Below are 20,598 nucleotides of genomic sequence, written 5' to 3' on the forward strand. Positions count from 1 at the left end.
CATATGTAAATAGATTTTTCTTGATAAGGCATAATTGTCAGGACTTGAAGTGTGGAGGGATGAGAAAACAAAGCTGAAGTGCTGTAACACTTTGCTGTAGTTTGTTCGGTTTCCCAGTTCTGCCTTAGAATGCTTAAACATCCTTAAATAAAAGGAAACATTTTGGAAGCCAAAAACAATAATATAAGAATATTTTTAAAGTTAAAATTAGTTACTGCTACTTTCTTTCGTAAGTATTGTATGAATGAAAAATGGATTTGTATTAAGGAAAAGTAAGATTTCTGTAAGCAGCTTAAAGATGCTCCTGTTGTAGGGATGTTCTATTTATTTATTTTGTCATGCAATTTTGAATTGAGAATTATTTCTAACTTTATTATTATCTGTAACAATATTTTATTGATCTTATTTTTTTTAAGGACACAGTTCTTTTTAATGCCACAAGATGGCATTTGGTGTAAGTTGTATTTGGGATCTGAAAAGAATAAGCTTAGATATTTGAAATATTTCTGACAATTTCTGTATAGTTACTTTACATCTATGAGATGATAGATAACTTGAATAACTCCTTTGTGATAAAACCCAACTTTTTCTTTTCAGTTAGGTTTTCAAATATTTATGTGTAATTAGTTAGAACATTGCTCTTCTTTTAAAAATTGTACTAAGAATATAGAGATTGAATCTTTTTTTCTTGTGTATTTGTCTATGTGGGAAATTAAAACTGATACAGGAGACTTGTGAAGAGATATATAATGAACTCCAGCAGTTTAACCTCTGTATTACAATGGAATTGAATGCATGCATGTGCCAAGAGAGTAATCATGGTAGTTGGTAAAAGCTAGTTATTTATACAGGGTTCTGTAAACTATATTAAATTTGCTTTTTGCAAGTCAGATGTTTTAGAAATCCCAGTTTCTCCTGCCCATTTACAATGTGAGAATGTGTTGCCTTTAGACACTGATTAACAAGTAGTTTAATTACTTTTTTTCCCTGCTGTCCAGAGCATGTTGGTGGTAACAGTGGTACATTTCTTTAAATTTCAGGCTGTTCTTGAGCACCTTCACTCTAGCAGTTTCAGCTGGTGCAGTCCTGCTTCTACCTTTCTCAATAATCAGCAATGAGATCCTGCTTTCTTTTCCACAAAACTACTATATTCAGTGGTTAAATGGCTCACTAATTCATGGTTAGTACTCAGCATAATGTAATTCAAATGGATGTCTTCATTATATTTGCACAGATACGTTCTTATTTTCAAACTGTTAACTCATTTTCATTTAATATGCTAATTGTTAATGTGCTGTTGACTTGTTGGTTTTGCTGCTGTGTGATATCTCAAAAGTCTCTTTTAACTGTTCTGTTCCTTTTTTTAAGAATTATGCAAACTTGATGGAATTAAACCAAATTCACTGCTTCAAATATTAATGTAAATAAGAGCTAGTAGAAGCTAACCTGAAACATGCTGTTCACACTTCTTTATGTTAATGCAAGATTCATATGCCTTTCTCTTTATGATGATACCTATAAATTTATTCTCAATATAAAAACATGTTTTAAGAAACTTGCTAGCTGAGGGCAGCTTGGACTTGATAGTTAAATTCAGCTGTTAGTGATTTATGTGCAATCATGGAAAATTGTGGAACATAAGTATCATGATAAAGATGTGCAATACAATAACTGGTGACAACAGAGCATTCTTTTCTAGGCTGGTCTGCAGAAAGTATGTTCACTCTGTGAAAATTTATTTCATCTGTTACAAATAGTTTACAGGTTAACTGTGATGTCCTCAGTCTTCTGAAGAGAGCAATTTGGCTTTGCAGGATTTTTCTCTGAAAAGTGCATGCTTTTTGCTAAATGTCTAGTAATATTCACATGTAGCAAATTCATCAGTTTCCAGATCCCTGACATATAAGGATTTTTAAAATTTTTTTGTTTGGATTTTTGTTTTGTATGTTTTTTTTTTTTTTTTTTTTTTTTTGTGAAGTGAGAGGTGATAAGTGATGTTTGTAGAGCATCAAGGAATAATTCTTCACAGCAGGGATGAAAAAGGTTGTCCAAAGACACTTTGAGATCTTGAAAGTTTTCCAAGACTCAGGTGGCCAAAGCCCTGAGCAGCCCAATGGCACTTGTAGTTTGGCTTTTTAAGGGCAGATCAGACTATGTGACTTTACAGGCTCTTTGTAGTTGAGTTACTTGATGATGTGTTTTGTGACACGTCATGGGAAATTGTTAGTTTGGTATGTCTCCTACAGGGGAAGAAAGAACCAAGCTAAATCAATTTTCCACATGGATTTAGCTGCTCAGACATTTATAGTCTTTACTCCCAAACATGAGAAAAAATTATTGGAAGATAACCCTTCCTTCTGTGTCTGAATTGTCTTTGGAAAAAGGGCAATAAAATCCATAGAATAACCAGTTCAGAATTTTTTACTGTCACTTGTTGCTTCAGAAAATTTGGATTAGTAAGAAATCTGCTGGAACAGTTGATGTTAAATAGGAAAGCCTTTGAATTGTGACCATCTTGTAATGCGATGAAGTTTGAAAATACCACTCTGTGGATACACAGTATAATTGATGTTTCGTAAGTCCCTCAGCAGTGGCTGACAAGGAGGGAAGTGTAGCATGCTGGTTGATGTTCCCAGGTGTGTTTGGCCGAGGGGAAGGTGCGATCGCACCCAGGTGAGCCCGGCTGGGTTCGGGTGTGTGTTTGGCCGAGGGGAAGGTGCGATCTCCCGCAGGTGAGCCCGGCTGGGTTCGGGTGTGTTTGGCCGAGGGGAAGGTGCGATCGCACCCAGGTGAGCCCGGCTGGGTTCGGGTGTGTTTGGCCGAGGGGAAGGTGCGATCTCCCGCAGGTGAGCCCGGCTGGGTTCGGGTGTGTGTTTGGCCGAGGGGAAGGTGCGATCTCCCGCAGGTGAGCCCGGCTGGGTTCGGCTCGGGGCCGCCCGCTGCCGTTCCCTGGCCGAGGGCTCCCCCGCGTGGCGCTCGCCGGGGTCGCCGCGCTCATGAACCGCGGTCCCTGCCCGCTGGGAGCGCTCCCAGCAGCCGAGCTCAGAACCGCTCACATCCCGCAGCGCTCCGCTGCGCAGCCTTCGCGTGTGTTTGTGCACTGCTTGGCAAAGGTTGTCAAATTGGAGCGCTTGTGCCGCTCTAAAACATTTCATTTTTTTTAGATTTTTGATTTACGGCCATCATCTGATGTACTTGAACCTGACACGGAAGGGTTTTATTCTGTAGGTTGTTGCATTACATCTGAGCAAATAAAACAGAAAATATATGACTCAAACTTTTGAAACTAAACCTGGATCCAGTATAAACACTCTTACCTAATTAATGCGTGCTGAACTAATCCAGAACTGTTTCTGACAGCAGTGTTCCCTTGTGCTGCTTTTGGGTACAACCACCAGGTGGGGGTAAAACGTAATGAAACTGGAAAATTGGAAATTGCTCAGGGTCTAATCTGTTTGCCAAGCACTAAGAAATTTTTAATTTTTATGTTTTATTAACTTGTTTTATGGGGGACAGTCTTAGGTCACTACAAATGCAAAAGAAAAAAATTCTAATTGACTGCTTAAAGCTTTGCTATATGTTGTCTGCAAGTGTCTTATGCAATTTTATGATTCAGTCAGTATAATAGAAAATTATTTTTATGGATCTATTTTAATTTGATTTCTGAACTATCAAATTAGCATAAGAAATAGAGAAGATCCTTACTTTGAGGAAAGTGCATGTGTCTGTCAGCAGCAGAACAGCACTGTCTTTGCCTCTCTTAACTTTATGTGCATATTGTAGCTCTGTAGTTTAGTGTTCTGTAAATGTGTAAATGTCTGTATTGTAACTTTTAAAAAATCACCCTGGATGTACACCAGTCTTCCCTTCCTTAAAATGCTCAATGTGCTCTGCAGCTCCTAAGCACTGTTTTATGTTGTAAGATACTTGTGTAATGGAGCTGCTGAAATCAGGACAAGCAGATATTCCACTTTGCATTGGGTAGCTGAATACACTCTGTCTTCAGTTAGAGAAAACTACTGAAGTAAGACTTCCTCCCCCATCAAGTTGTATTTCTGCTCTTCCTCTGGTGTCTTTTTGGGGGGGGAAGGAAAAAAAAGTGCAGACTGCAGGAGCTAATGTCCCCTTGTAAGGGCTGTTAATGACATTCCTGCTGATGTTGCTATGCCTGAATGTTTCTTGAATGGTAACAGGAGCTTCCTGGCAAAGCAAATTCAAAAGGAAAAATCCCCCTCTTTGTTAACTGGAGTTTAGCCACCTTTAGGCAGTCTGTTTTCTTTAGCAAATGAGTGTTATATTTCACACATCTTTTGGAATTTTCTTGTTTTGTTTTCTGTAGCCTATTTGGCTGAGTTTGGTTGCTGGTGTCCTGCTGCTGTCAATTGCTGAAGTTCTCTTGGCTGCCTGTCCTCTTTCTCCCCTCTAGCTTTTCTCCTACAAATTTGAATGCTGTCATTTAAGGAAAAAGGTAGAAGCATTTTTTGAGAGGGTATAGGCAAAAATCACTGATAACTTTTTTACATTTGGATCTAATTCAGAAATTTCTCTTGATAATGAATATCCTGGATATCCAGTAAATGTCTTTTCATTCTCTATTCTTCACAAAATGACCAGTTTCAAAGAGGAAAAGGAACAGGCACCTGTACATGGGAAGAAGGAAACTAACAAAGCTATTAAGTCACATTTTTTTATTGTGGGGAATAATATTACTCTTTAAGTGATATAACACAGTCCTGCAGAATTACAGAAATGTGTGTGCTTTGAGGAAAGTGGGGAAGAAACCTGTTTATCTCTACAGACTTTTTTTTAGGATGCAGAACATGTGACAGTAGTTAGCCAGGTTAGCTACTAAATGGCAGATAGGCTTCTGCTTTTATAAAGAGGAAACACTGCATCCTGCACAGCTTCTGATAGGATGATTGATGATGGATTCATGTTTAGGCACCAGAAACTGGCTGTTACAAATGTGTTCAGCTTAGAAAATCTTAATGGAGCAGATATTCTACTAGAGATATCACTTCAGGTTGTTTTCTAAAGTCTTTATTTTCCTTCAGTTGTCACATGTGTCATACAGATGCCCTTGTTGTAGTCAGTTGTTGATTTTTCACATAGATCACAGGATGCTTGAGGTTGGAAAGACCTTTGGAAATAACCTGCTCCAAGCAGGGTCAGTCAGAGAAGGCTGTTCAAGGCATTCCCCTTTTAGGTTTGAGTATGTTGAAGGATGGAGGTTACAAAACTTGTGGGCAGCCTGTTGCACTGCTTATGTATAGTGCCAGTGGAAAATGGTTGGGATTTTTAGTTTGTTTTTTTTCTTTTCCCTTTTATAAGTAGATATCCAGTTTTTCAATTCATGCTCATTGCCTCTCCTCAGTTCAGTGGATATCACTAGAGATCTATTTTTCTTTCTTTCTCCTTCATCAGATACTTTTATACATGGATAAAATCTCCCTAAATCCTCTCTTCTCTGCTCTCTGTCTGCTCTCTGTCCATTTGTCTGGCCTGTAGAGGTTCATCAGAGTTGCAGGACACTGCTGCTCCCCATTTTGTCTCCTTAGCAGATTTGCTGGGGATGTGCCTTCTCCCATCCTCCAGGTCACTGATGAAGGTGTTTAACCCACCATCAACCCCCTGGGGTGTCCATACCATTGGTGACACAACCCTGGGAGCCCAGAAGCTCAGCCAGTGTTCAGTCCACCTCAGAGCCCACTTACCTTGCCTATACCTCATTAATTAAGCTATGAAGGGGTTCATGGGAGATGATGTTGAAAGCCTTATAAAGTTGAGATAAAAATACCTGCTGCTGTCCTCTTGGCTCCTGAGCCAGTCATCCCATTGTGGAAGGCTGCTGTTACCGTGATATCTTCTCCTGATTTGGAGGTGATGTTGGCATTTGTGTACTGCTCATGTTAAAATCCATGGCTTGCTTGAAAAAATATGGGAGAAATGGAGTGTGCAGAATACGGATTTTGAGAGATTCACTGAGAGTAATAAAGTACTTTTGTCCTGAGAACTTCTACAGTGGTTTTTTAAAGAACCTTCTTTTAAAGAACCTTCAATGAGACTGTGGAAGTGGTACACCTGAGCTTGCAGTCTGTCTCCCAGGGTTTCAGATATTTGCTGTTGGAAGGTAAGTTGTACCCAGGTTTTGTTTGAAGATCTTTGTGCAGACAAATGGATATTTTTCAGTAATGACCTGTAAATAACTATATCCATAACCCCCTGGCACTTGTACATATATTACATTGTTATATGTAAGGGAGGAAAATGTAATATATTTAGATGTGAAACTTATTATTATGTAAACTTCTTCTTGTTTGTTGCAGGTTTGTGGAATCTTGCCTCTCTTTTTTCAAATCTATGTTTATTTGTGTTGATGCCCTTTGCGTTTTTCTTCCTGGAATCAGAAGGATTTGCTGGCCTAAAAAAGGTAGGAAAACACTATTAAATACAGAGTAATTGCACTGTACATTTTATTTTCAGCCCTTGTTCCTGCTGAAACTGAAATTACAGATTGGGGAGGATTTGGTTCTGGCATGCATATGCTTATGTTAAGGTTGTATACAGCTTGACACTCTGGCACAGGCCAGGTGTACAGGGGAAAAACAACTCCCTAAAAGCCATGTGTACTGAAATAAAGAGAATTACTTTTTTTAAAATTAAATGATTCAATCAAGATTTTATTTTTTGGAAGATGATTCTGTTGGGATGTTAAAAGGAGAGAAGGTTCAAGAAATGCATTAGAAATAAAATAACAAGGAAAAAAAGGACAAGTTTGGGAAGGGTGATTAAATAATAGATGACCCTGAGAAAACAAGCCTGATTTTGAATCTTAAAGATTACAAACATCCCAAAAAAGGTTCAAATATGGTCAATATTAACAATGTTAAAAAAAATGCGTCTTAAAATACTCAACTTAGTTGAATATATTCAGGTTGAGAGGGCTGAGTGTTTCAGTGAAGCAGGGAATTTGGCAAAGCAATTTTTGAACAATAAGATGATAATGATTGTACTAATACATGAACTAAAGAAATACAGTGAAAAATTACTGTAATGGGCGGCACATCAAAATTAATTTCAAATCATAAATATCGAATAGATTAAACTGGAATGATTGTCTGGGGACCAATTGTAGCACTTTTCCGTTCATCTTTATCATCTAAATGATTACTTTTGTTTTTAATGATACTACACTTGAGGGAATTCTGGTCCCTTTGGATGACAATTGTCAGAAAGCAAAGGGTCTTGGAAATTGATCTTGAAATCTGGAGAGTTAAAATGAATTAAAGAAGGATGCAAAAGACTGTGAGTCATTGAAGTAGGGCATGTAACTTAAAGCCACAAGGGCATAGTTGTATTTGGAAGGGCAAGATCATTCCTGGTTGCATTGACAGGAACTGGTATGAAGGCACTGAAGTTTCCATTTTGCTTCTTGGTGGAATTAGGGAAAACTCAACTGAAGTGCTACATTCAAGTGGGATTTTTGAGCTCACTTGAGAAAAAACAGGGGACAGCAAAACAAACAAAAAACAACTTAGAAACTACTGTGTGAGGCAAAATTTTAGTTTGTGGAGAATAATGAGAAGAAACAGAGACTTTATTGCACAGCAGAAGGTACTGGTGGATTACAGCAATGCAGCTATGTTAGAAAACACCTGCAAGGTCCAGCCCAGGTGGTGTGTAAATGTTGTCTGGTGCCACCTGTGCTGAGTTGATGCTGCTGCAGCATTGCTGTGCATTGACCAAACTGTAGAAGTAGCCAAGTCACTTCAGTTATGAGTTTAGGTGACCAAACTAATGCATTCAGCTTCCAAGGAGTTTGGTGATGGGCTAGGTGTTTAACTTGTCCATCTTGGCTGGAAAACACTTTCTGTTCTTCCTTATTCACTTCAGGTATCTGCAGAACTGAGAGCTTTCATTTGGAGGCTCTCCATTTTCCTTTTGGCACTTAAGTATCCAGCCACAGCTAATATATATCTTTTTCTTCTAAAAAATATGTTAACTATTTTCAGTGGGATTTGTGTTTCCTGCAGTCCAACAAAACCAAGCATTCTCTCCATTAGCATACTGGGTAAGGTACTTCTGTTGTTAGAGTTCTAATGGTGCCAGCAAATGCTTTGTGTATCCCAGCTAGATGAATCTTGCACTTTACATGAATCTTTTAATAGTTAATGTATGTTCTTATGGTAGTGGCTATCAGTAAATCCCATTCAAGATAAATCAGATCACCATTGCACATTTATGCTTGAAAGCATTTTTGAGATGAGATGGATCAGATAGGACCATAATCTTCTGCAGATGCCAGGGAAAAGATGATTGTTGGTGCTTTAGAGTTTGCTTCTTCATGGGGACAGATGAGATCAGATTTTAGTATCAAAGCCCACCTATTGGAGGGGAGGAAATTTCATTTTGGAATTTTTGGTTTTTTACGTTGAATTCTGTTTGTGGAACATCCCAGAAGCCAAGTGTGATTCCTGGTACAAATATTCCAGGCATTTATGCAATGTCTGTTCTACCTCACTAAATGGATGGAATTGTTTTGCCAGTTTGAAGTGAGCCTTAAGGCAGCTGGTCAAGATTCAGGAATTGTTGGATGTTGTAATATGAACATACCTTGTCTTAGATTGCTTTTCTTGAAAAGCAAAGTGGCAGATGGCATTTTTGGACTAAGGTGATAGTTAAAATTAAATGTGCTGTTCTTTTCAGATGCTGATGTGGATAAAGGATTCTACTTGTAATAATTGCTACGTATGTTTTAAAGAATTACATCAAGTAATTGGGTGATTAGAATCTGGGAAAATTCGTGATTAATCAAACTCAATCAAGCATGTAAGGTTTTCAGTTCTAGCGTCTGCAAAGGAAGGGTATTTCCCATCAGTTTTTATTTTCTGTAGATTTTTGTCATGTTTCTCACCTCTTCTCCAAGAAGATTTTGAGACAATTATTTCGTGGAATTTTGTTATTTTAACAAATTATTTTGTGTAAATTAAAAAAAAAGTCTTATTTTGTCATTCATTATGTCAAACTAATGGACCAGAGAGATAAAACACTGTTCAAATGCTATTAATGTTCACTGGAAAAATCCGATTTTAGTGATCTCAATTTAAAAGAACATTCCATGCATTTGGCAAAACTTGTAGCATTTAAGAGAAGAATGATCTACTGTAAATGTGAAGACATTCAGTAAAGAGGTTTGGCATGGATCTTTAATCATTCACTTGGGAGTTGGGAAAGCAGTTGGTTCTAGATAACCAGCTCAGATCAAAATTTGGATAAAAAGACTGTTCCAGTGGAAGCTTTTATGCAGGTCATTTTGTCATTGCATTACCTTCATCATAATGATAAATAGGTCACTTGGGTATAGGTGTGTACAGTGAAGATGTCTATTTGAAGGTCTTCATATGTGAATTACTTGTTGGACTTTAGTACAAGTTCTGAAAATGCATAATTAGAAGAGGTTCATTCCTGAACTTGAAGTTATTTTTTAATTTTTTAATGGATGTCTTTGTTCAGATTAAATAGCAACAGTAATTTTAGTCATTATCATGTGTGGGTCTGACTCTTGAAGATATAAGCCATCTGTTTGTTTATCACAGACTGTGCTATAAAAGTTGATTTTATGTATTGACTGTAATGTGATTTTTGTTTTTTGCAAGCTCTGATATTTCAGATCATAAATTACTGTTGTGAGCTTTGTATAACTTTTCATGCATGTTCATGAAATGGTAGCATTGCCCCCTTAACTGTTCTGAATCAGAATGGGTTTGATTAATCATCTTCCAGTTTCCTATGGCCCTTTTCCCTGGCTGCTGGTATACTTTGTAAGTGGCACATGACTCCTTTTGGAGATTCACTTGGCTTCCCCAGGGCAGCAGTTTAAAACAACCAAAGGCTTGCATATTGTGCAGAGGAGAGAAATAGGGAAGTGAATCACTGGCCATGGATGGATGCAGTGCTGCACTGGAATTCAGGCTGATTCTCTGCTAGTTTTTCATGAAATCCACTCTGTGAATTCAGAAAGGACATTTTGGGCCTGAGAGGACTGACTATGCCCTTCTAAAGAGCTTAAATGCTGTTCTTTGCTGTTGTTCATTTCCACTGGATGGCACTTGAACAATTCTGATGTCAGGACAAGAGTAATAATAATCCAGCCAATACTGGAGGTGTGTAATATACATATGTGTATATATGTATGTCTTTGTGTATCTGCCATGTGTGTAAGTATGCACACACATTTTTGTTTGCACATGTGAATTGCATTTTTCAAGACTTGGAACTGTAATACATTGCAACTCAGCCAGTGCTGTTAGCTGAGCTGTTGGTGTACCTGATCTCACTTTAATCTCTTGCATCAGTATTAAAAACTGTTTTACATCTTTCTCTGTTCTTCTTGTCTTCCTTTGTAGAGACTGTGCATAAAGTTGTGTTTCTTCTTTAGATAATATTTTAATTCTTTGTCAGTGATATGCTCAGATTGTAGTTATGAAACAAAGTCGACAATGTTTCTTAATGTCAGAATTAACCTCATTCTTTATCATTCTCTCCCAGAAAGAAAAATTATGCTATTTGCAATTGAGTAGGTCACAGTGCTGATGTTACCATGTGTGGTAGCAGACTGCACAGAAAAGTACATGTATGCTCTGTGTGAAGGAGGCAAGCATTTTTGAGGAGATAATTGGTATACCTTTTCTTGACCTTTAAAATATGACCTTTCTCTTAATGTAACTTCAATGGAAATTTGTATTTATTTGAAGTTGACAAAGAGAAGGACGTTTTGGAGTAATTTCCTTGTAAGAAAATACAAATAGTGCAATTTACTACTGTGAGAAACTGAAAAAAATAGGTATTGCATAATCACAAGTGTAGAGTTTTAAAAAGGCTTTATGAAGTATACTACCTTAATACTGATCTTTGAACTTGTAGTCATAGCATAAAGTTTAACATGAGCGACAGCAACATCCTGACCAATTATCCAAATTATCCAGACATCCCAAAATGTTCAGAGCACAACACACAGAGTCTGTGGATTAAGAGGTTAACTCCTGGAACATCAAAAGAAGTGCATGATAATAAAAACAAATAGTACAAAAATTTGAGGTAACTTCCTTGCTTAATTAATTAGGTAGACCAGGTGGAAGCGAAGAGGCCAGAGCTGGTGCTCAGAATGTCTATAAAGCTGAGCAACATGACAGCACAATGGAGGAGGAACAAAGATTTTTTTAATATACTTCTATCCTGTGTCACAGTTTGAAATTGTCCTGGTTTATGTCCCTTTTGGCAAACTTACATAAAAGTGACCCTGTACTGTATTTTATGACCAGATGACTTTTTTCCCAGTGGCTAATTTGTATCAGACCCCCATCTTAAAGAGACACAGAAATGAGTAGGAAGTCCAAGCCAGTTTGTCTCAATGAGCTTTCATTGCACGCTTTCATTATTTTTGCTCGTTTTTGCCACTGATCATCCATAAATTGTTGGAAATGAGTGATTAAGGAAGTGCTGCTTAGTGTTAGTGGCACATGCACATTCTTGGTATGTTTTTTGTGGGTGAGAGGAAATCGCGTACTGCACAAACAAAAAGGAAAACTCCTGCTGGGAACCTTTCAAGGAAATTTAACTTGCGTAATGTTTTGATCTTGGTGTTTATTACAGAAAATAAGAGTAATATTTCACCAGCTATTGTTATGTGTCAGCTAGGCTCTCCATCTGCTTACCTTTCCTTGATGGCTTTTCCTAAATTCTCAGTTTATTTTAATAAAAGCACCACTTTAAAATGTAGCAGTTTATTCATATGCTGAAGGCAGGTGAGCTGGGCCAGTGGTCAGAACGTTTATTGTGTTGTGCTTGCTACTGTATAAAGATTTGGCTGTTGTGGCTGCAAAGCCCTGCCTGTGTTAGCAGCTACAGCTTAACCATGCAAGTAAAACATGGGGTGTAGGTTCCTCACAAAATAGTGAAATGCAGGGGTTTCTGCTTTTAGAGGCAGATTTCTTCCCTTCATCTCTTTTAAGAATGTGTTTTGTAAGTAAAATTACTTATTTGGGGAGAGGGTGAAAGTTGAAGCTTTGCAAAAATACTATTAACAATTTTGAAACTGCTTTTTTTGTTGTACTCTGTTGTTAGCTTGCTAACATAGTATGTGTGTCCTCCATCTTCTCAGTATTTTATTTGATCCACTTTTATTAATAGCAATGACTTCTCTTAGTCATTGCACTATGAAATAGGACTGAACTGAGCTTGAGTTTCTGATACATTGTGTTGAAGTGCATTATATTTGCAAATTCCAAGTTACTAAACATAGTAATAAATACACTGAAAAGTGAACCTGCTGCTTTTATATTTCTTGGTGGGTATGGAAAGTCTAATTTCCTTACAGAAAATCTGTACTCCCAGCTCTGCTGTTTGTACAAGTAGAACTCTGGTAAAACTATTGGTGTAGACTACTGTAAAAGACATTATTACAGTGTTTGATGACAATGCAGGAAGTATGTTCAAAGTTAGCTTTGAAGTATTTACTTTTAGAAACTTTTTCACTTATCTTAAGCAGATTTCTATGGAAAGAAATTGTTCCTGTATTGCAGAATACTGGTAAATAAGTGGCTTGGAAGTATTTTGAAATATGAAATGATCTCTAATTAAGATCAGTTTTTAAAATTTGCCTTGATTTTTCTGTAAAATGGATTTGGAAAGTTCAAGAATCTTAAACATTGTTTGCAAACAGTATTTGACTGTACTTTATGCTTTTTTCTATCCCTGACTGCAATACCCACAGGCCATGGTGTGTATGGCTCACCAAATAGTCTTGAGGTGCCCTGTTAACAGTGGATGTTTATTTGTCATTTAAGCTCATATTTATTTGTCTATAAAATCATTCAGCATGAACTAAGACTTTAGTAGTAAAATCATTCAGCATTAACTGAGATCAGACTTTAGACTGAACTCTATGAAATGTTTACTAGTATGCAACTGAATTATTGTACATTATATTACAACCCATTTAGTCATTTCATTAGTAATAGCAGAGACAAAAGTTGTTTAATCAGTCACATCAAAGGCAACCGTTCAGGTTTGTATTTTTGACATAGACTAACATGTTAGGTTCTGATATGAAGTCCGGTTTTTAAACTGGAGTCTCTTAAAATGACACCACCTAAAATTTATTAGTTTGTTGTTTAGAAGCAGATCCTGATGATTCTAGAATTTTGATTTGGCAAGTTGCTTGATCATGGTTTTTCCATCTCCTAATTAAAGTATAGTTAGCTGCCAGTTGTACAAACCCATAACATTTTCTGTAGAATGTAAGGTGGAGAGTTAAGGACTATAATTGTAAATCATACATTAAGGATGGTGCCTATCCTGAACCTTTGTTTGATTTCTGGTTCCACCAAGGTCTCAGAAACAGCTTGTAAATGGCTAAATGTAGAATGTATTTTTAATTTGTATCTAATACTATCTATGAGAAAAAGCTTAGAAAACAGCTGGAAGGGTAAGAGGAGTAGGTTTAATATAACTTACTAGCATGTAGCATTGACAAATGTTACACTAAACTCTGAAAACTTGTTAAAATTACAGCTTTACCAAGTCCTTCACTTGTACTTCTGCAGAGGAAAAAAATAATCCTACGTTACAGGTATATATATTAGCAAATTAGAGTTTGGTGAGTGTTCAGCCTGCTTTTGTGAATCTGTAACTCTACACTACATTAGTGTGAAATGAAAATACCTGTGTAAAAGTAATGTCTGTTTGTAGTGCTGCCTGCTTAACTGCAAAACACAATTATTTTTTGGCCTAAATGTCTGTATTTAGACATTTAGGATCAAAGACTCTGCAAGACAGGTAAATAACATCCAAAAATTTGTCAGCTTAAGACCATACCATGTTTCACTGAGAGTAAGATAAAAATAAATTCAAAAATCAGTGGCCAGGAGAGAGAAACTTGCCAGATGAGGAATAATGGCTTAATGTGAATTTGGTTTTGTAGGTATATAAAATATTTTATCAGGTTTTTATAGGATTTTTTGCATAAGTCAGTTGGGGACATTACATGCAAAAATCTGTTTTTTTTTGTATTAGCATAAGGAGATTTGTGGTTTGTTGAATATAAGTAACAGTTCTATATCTAGGGACAGCTGAGGGGGAAATAAGGGATTTGGTTGTTGCACACATTGGATCAAGATGTGATGAGATGTGATCTGTGCTACGTTTCATTGAAGTAGTTAAATGTCAGTTGGTTGCTTCCATAAATTAGATGGTACTTCGTTTAAAGAGGCCTCAGTGTAAGGCACAAAAAAGTAGATACTTACCAGGAGATAAGCTGATGGTGAAGTTTATTTGATACAGCTTTTCTGTACTGGTTGCCTCACTGCCACTTCGTTATCTGAGCAGGGGTTCAGCCTTTCTGCAGCTGTGTATGAGTTGTGGTTATAATTTCTTTTTGTGACCAATTCTGTAATGTAGATAGAAAATCAAAATGTGTCAGGTAGGTTTGTGTTCTTGCAGTGTTTTAATGTATTTGAGCTATGTCAATTTGTAGAGTGATGAGATGAACTGAGTGTTGTTAGTAATATTGGGGTGAAAATACTGCACAAAGAAAATGATGCTGTTTGGAAATGTGGTTTTCTGACTTCTCTAGCGTGCTGTGAGAAACTGCATTATGTGACACATTATGAGTAGGTAGAGGCATCTGTAATACTACTCAGTTTTGGAAGCTAGCACTGGAGCATTAGTTATTTCACCTCACCCCAGCCAGGAATGGGCTGCATTGCTGAACTTTTGTGCTTTCCCCACGCCTACGTTGCCCTGAGCTTGCACATTTGCGTTGTATGTAGCATGTTTATGCTTTGTAGAATTTCCACAGTTTCTGCTAAGAGCCTTAGCACGTAGCTGGAAGCCTGCAAATGGAATAAGAGGAGAATATTTTCCTCTGCTGCTCTCTTAGTGGATAAATTGATTTTTAGGTTTTTTTTTTTTTTTACAGTTTTAATTTGGCTTTAGGATAGAGTTCTGTGTGAGCAAAAATGTTAAAACAGATTTAAACATGTTAAATACTTATACTACTTGTAAAGTGTACAGATGGTACAGCTACCAATGCTAAGCTTGAATCTCTTAGTTTATCACTAATGTCAACTGAAGCACTGGCTTCTTTTTTCTTCTTGAAACACTTATTTTTAGGCAGGAATAAGCAGCTTTTAAATTTTCTTTGGATAGAGCATTTTTAATGCCCTCTATAGACCCTTCTGTTTGTGGTAGATGATAGCTGAGTATCTAAAAACTCTGAGATTTTTTTTTTTTTTTACTTGTCAGTTTATAATAGAATTCGTGTAACAATCTAACTTAAAACTGAAATGTTTCATGGGGAAAATTGCCATCCTTTGGGAAGCAAGTATTCACACATGCAAGATCCCTGAAATGGCTGATTCAGACCCCTTTCTTAGTCAATGGAAACAGGCAGATACCTCTAAGCATTTGGCATATCTGAGTTAGAGGCTTCAAGAGGCAATCTGAGCATCTTCCCATCTCAATATGTTTGGATTTATTTCAATAAATGGTCAGAAACATTAAATTGATTTGCTGTTAGTTTTATTTGGAGGATGTGATTTGCTTTATAAAAATGTCTAGTTTATGCATGAGGAGTAAATCTTATTAAGATTTGAATATTTAAATATTTCCACATTTGTCAATGTCTTTGAGTCTCCATTCACATCAAGTAGTGACCATTCAGAACAAGCAAAGCTGTCTCTATTTTAGGTCTGTGTACTTTTGTTGCTTTATAATAAAACTGAAAAATACAGATTTACTATAACTGTAATTTTAATTAACAGACATGAGAATTTCCGTAGAATTTTATGTTGATAATGGAAAGGTTTAATATAATTGTCTTAATCGAAGAAAGGCAACTAAGACTTTTCTAATGGGTTTTCATTTATTAAATGAAACTTTACTAGGCAGATACCACTTACCATGCCTTCTCTGAAAGCAGTGACTTTTTGATACTGATAACCTTGTGATATTTAAATCTGTAGTCTTTTACTTATTTAGTATTACTAGAATTGCTTCACATTATGGATTGCTTTGTATTAGGAATCACTTATTCTGAACGGACAAGGAAGGAACTTACACATCTGTAGTGAAAATTTGTGAGACAGATAACTATTTACAAAGAAGGGGAAGAGGGAGAACCAAAGACATTCTCTCATCCCTGTCCATTTTTTATTTTTTATTTTTTATTTTTTATTTTTTATTTTTTATTTTTTATTTTTTATTTTTTATTTTTTATTTTTTATTTTTTATTTTTTATTTTAAATGGTAGCTTTTTCAAGAGTTTCCCAGCTTATTAATAGGAACTTCCAGCATTCTGGTTCTTTGACCAGTTCCTAGAAACGTGCTTTCTTCTTGGGCTTATTCACTCTATCAGGGCATTAGTAATAGACATGATTTCAGGGGATTTACTTTTGTTGTACTTATTTTAGAACTTTAAAAGTGACTTGTGTGCTTGTACATGTAATTTGCTTTTGGTAACTGTCTTTAGGGTTTCATTCTGCCAGAAACATAATCACAAATTCCAAGTCTTTCTTTTTACTTAGTGTTACTTATCTTAATGCTCTGCCAAGGTGCAAAGAAGTTGGAAAACATCTATTTATCTTCCTATCAGGCCAGTCTAGCAGGAAAGATTCTTTCTGATCCAAAAGTAAATGATTAGAGGAAGACTCATAGTGTCAGAAATCCCACAGCTGCCATGTTGTTGTTGCAGGTGGCATTGGAAAGAATGGGAAACCTAATAGGTGGAGGGAGTGGATCATCTGAGAGCTGGGCTAGTGAATGGAACAATCGAGCAAACTTGTGGGGGAAAGGGGCAACACTGGGACAGTTACCATTTTACTGTGATTATCCTTTCAGTTCTCATTTCCCTTCTCCCCAGAAGGTTTGGGTTGGATGTCCACAGATCTGCATCCATCCCTTTTAGGGCAAGCTGCAGCAAGGTAGTCATGTGCATCTGACTGCTATAGACTGTAATTATTTTATTCCAGATAGTGAGTGCTTGCATTTTAGCTGCTATTCTGTCTAGCTTTTCCTCATTTTAAGAAATTGGTATAAATTCTGATATAAAATTTGTAAGGAATAATACTTCTAATGTATTATTTCTATGTTAAATTTACAAGAATGATGCCTAATGTGGAAGAGCCATAGGTATGCTTGAGTATTTGCTTGAGTAATTCCAGTCCATGTATTTGAAGCAGTGCCTTAACTGCTAGGCAATAAATGATTCCCACCTTGTCACTGGAGTCCATCTTGAATTGGATAATTAAATGGATCCTAAGGAAAAAAGTGAGCAAGAACTGTTTTTTTTTATCCTGATCACAAGGACTCAAGTCTGCAAGGAATCCATCTTGGTTCTTAGGCTATTTCACTGAGTTATTTGTGTGCAGTGGTGTCAGTGGGAACATTTGATGGGTATGGACCCCAAACTGTGCTGTAACATGGTGGTTTGGATGCTCCTCTGGGATGCTGAAGGAAACATAAGTTTTCTTTGGCAGAGGAGTTACTCCAGTGTATCCTGAATAGATGGCCTCCTCTCCAGGCTGTTAAGTAAAGACATCTTTTTCTTGAGCTCTACTTGAGGTATTTTGATCCTTCACTTCCAACTTGGCAGGCATAACTCTAATACTTCTTGTTACATGTCTTTAGCCAGTACCCAAAGAAATAATTTTTGATTTATTTTGAATAAAACTTTTTTTTTTCAGATTTCCAGAATTTTCTGAATTTTATTACTAATTTTGTGTGCCTGTTAAGTTTGATACAGTTCAGTATTTTGGCTACCTACTCTTGCTTCATTAACAGCGTGGTAACAACTGTGAAAGGATAGATACTAACAGAAAAATCAGCTGAAAGCTGCTGGGAATGTTTTATGACTAAATTTTTCGTGTTAGTATTGAGTGGAAAATCAGTATAAACTTCAAAATATACTTGTGATGAAAAAAGTGCTCATGTTAATCTTAAAATCACTACAGTCTATGAAGATTCTATGGGGGATGAGGTGGTGTGGGAGAAGACACAGTCAGTGTTGTAGTTTGAAGTATTTGATTCTTTTATGGGCAAGGAAATGTTTTTTTTTCCTACTTAGTTTGAATATTTGATGCCTGAATATATTACTTCTTGATTAAAATTTTCTTAGCTTGCTTCATGAGGGTTCTGAGTCACTAGCAGCTACATTTTAAAATTAACTGAATTTTCCTAAAACTACAGCATCTGTTATTGACTTACTAATTTGTGTAGTTTCATGAGGTAATGACTCCTTGACTAAATATCAGTGTGTTTAATGTTGCCTGATGCAAAATTATTCTCCTTTACTTATTAAAAACCTGTTTGTGGACTGCCTTGAACAGCAAGGACTGCTCCAAGTCTGGTGTCAAACCATAGAAATGGGTGAAATGTTTGACACTCATCTCTTCACTAATGCTGACAAATTGAGAGAGAGGGGGTGTCACATGCTGAAAATGTAATTGGGGTTAATATATAACATCCCCAACCTCATACCCAGTGTACTTCTCCCTTTTTTAGTGCCTCCTCTTCTCCTGCAGATGTTATCATGTGTGTTTGTTGCCATCAGCCCCTCACTGAACAAATCTTGAGGTTACTAGGGCTCCTTTCTGTCACGTGAGAACAATGGGCGCCATGTGTACTTTAAATGTGCCATGATTGCAGAAATGTTTCCCAGGCTTTCCCCATGGGTCAGGGCATGGTGTAAAAAGTGATGTTTACCTACCTTGCAAGAGGTCAAGATGTCCAAGCAGAACTGTGTTCACATATTCAGCACCATAGAAACTTAGTTAGCACTTTCTGGTTTTGTGTGTAGCATGTAATTTTTATTTCATTGATGATAGAGTAGGGTGTTTTATTAGTTTTTTCCTGCATAGTTTGCAACCAGATTAAAATACAGAATTAATAAAAGCCATTCCATGTCCCGCATTGGCAATGTAACTCCAAAAATGTCCATTTTATAGGAGCTGATAATATGTTAATCAAAATCTCTATAGCCAGGTAATGTTCTAACAAAGAAATGCTTAAGGATGGGGCTGTAGTTCTTTCACTTTACCAGGAATTTTGCCTCTTGCAAAAAGAGATGCTGACATACTGAAAGGTTTTCTAATAATACATTGGCATTAAAACAAAAGAGCTCTTGGTGAATCTCTACATGTATGTTAAAATCCATATAGCATTAGACAGCATTAAAAACTATTCTTAAATTTCTGAAAAATAATATCTGTGTTTCTCATCACAAGTGGCAGAGTAGAAAGTATTCAACAAATGGCTCGATTGCTTTCATTTGTTTAATAATTCTTTCCCAAGAATAGCAACATGTGATTTTCTGGCCCAGGGTTGTGCCACTGCTCAGAAGATAACATTATCTTTTTCTTTCCTGAAATATGATGTATATCTTATCTTAGCATTGCTAGAATGGTTTCTTGTTACTGGTGCCAGATTAATGGCAAAGCATTTTGTGTTGCTACATTTGTATAAGTCAAAGTAGTGACAGAATTTTAAATGGGGAAACAAAACCCCAACACTTGTGTCCATTATCAAGAAATTTTCCTTTTCCTCATTGGAAACCTGTAAGGACCTATCACCTCATGCTATCTTCTAAAGTAAAACCAGTCTCTAGGTGTTATGTGTGAACACATATAGCAGGAAAATCTTAATGTGTTATAAGTGGCATAATAGTCATCCCTTAATAGAAATGTGCAGGGGAGAGGTAGTTTCCTTGGTAATTATGCCAAATTCCTTGTATGACATCTGTTATCCCTTCAGGACTGTTGTTGCCATTTGTACTTCATTGGGTTTTTCAGATTAAGAATTACCTTTTTGGCCATGTGTTGTTTTTTAGTATCTTTTGGTTATTTGTCATCTGGAATGATTTAGCTGTGTTAATCATAATAGAAAAGAAACATAGTAAGATTTTGATGATGCCTTCCAGAGTAGCAATTAAAAATTTGTCAGAACACTTCTAAAATAATTAAAACCTTTCCTGCTAAAATTAGGCTTTTCTGGAAACATGAACCCTTAGGCCTGGTGCTCCAGGCAGCATAAGGAGCTCAGGATTAAGCTTTAAAAACTTCTGAATGTCTTGACAGTTTAATTTTAAAGAATTAGAAGTCTGAGAGTCAGATATCTCTAAGGCTATACAAACCACAAGATCCTTAGAATGTGTTTGTAGGACAGCTTTTATTTGTAGGCAAACCTTGAAAGCTTCAAATGCTTTTTTTTTCCCACTCTCCCCATTAGTGCAGAGAAAAGATGATGGATATTGCTGGGCTTCTGGCAAGTTGCAGTCTGCTGGGATTGATGTGTTAAATATCTTTCCTTTAATAAAATACTTCACTTGGTTAAGTGCTCATGTTAAAGAACTAGGTGGGTTTTGACAATATGCTATGAGTGAAAGTGTAGGTGAGCTGTAGACTCAAACTGTGAAACTTTCTAAAAAAAAAAAAAGTGGGGGGTTTGAGTGTATAATCTGTCAGGTCTTTCCCCCAATTTTATTGATAAACAATTAAATTACAGTTTTTATTGGATTATTGTAATTTGCTTCCGAAGTTTTTGTTT

At 36.6% G+C, this 20,598-nt stretch overlaps 1 protein-coding gene across 2 annotated transcripts in view; it reads left to right on the plus strand.

Annotated features, from left to right (window-relative positions):
* The window catches only part of LMBR1 (limb development membrane protein 1), a 65,767-nt gene that overhangs the window by 17,500 nt on the left and 27,669 nt on the right, over positions 1-20,598 (plus strand). Inside the window, exons 4-5 of one of the 2 annotated variants that reach the window (XM_056484260.1) lie at positions 1,041-1,180; positions 6,327-6,430. In XM_056484260.1, coding sequence (XP_056340235.1) covers positions 1,041-1,180; positions 6,327-6,430 — 244 coding nt within the window. The remainder of the gene's footprint in view (positions 1-1,040; positions 1,181-6,326; positions 6,431-20,598) is intronic. The other variant, XM_056484261.1, reaches the window with a different exon arrangement.

The sequence above is a fragment of the Oenanthe melanoleuca genome, chromosome 2, assembly GCF_029582105.1.
Source record: "Oenanthe melanoleuca isolate GR-GAL-2019-014 chromosome 2, OMel1.0, whole genome shotgun sequence".
Lineage (NCBI taxonomy): Eukaryota > Metazoa > Chordata > Aves > Passeriformes > Muscicapidae > Oenanthe > Oenanthe melanoleuca.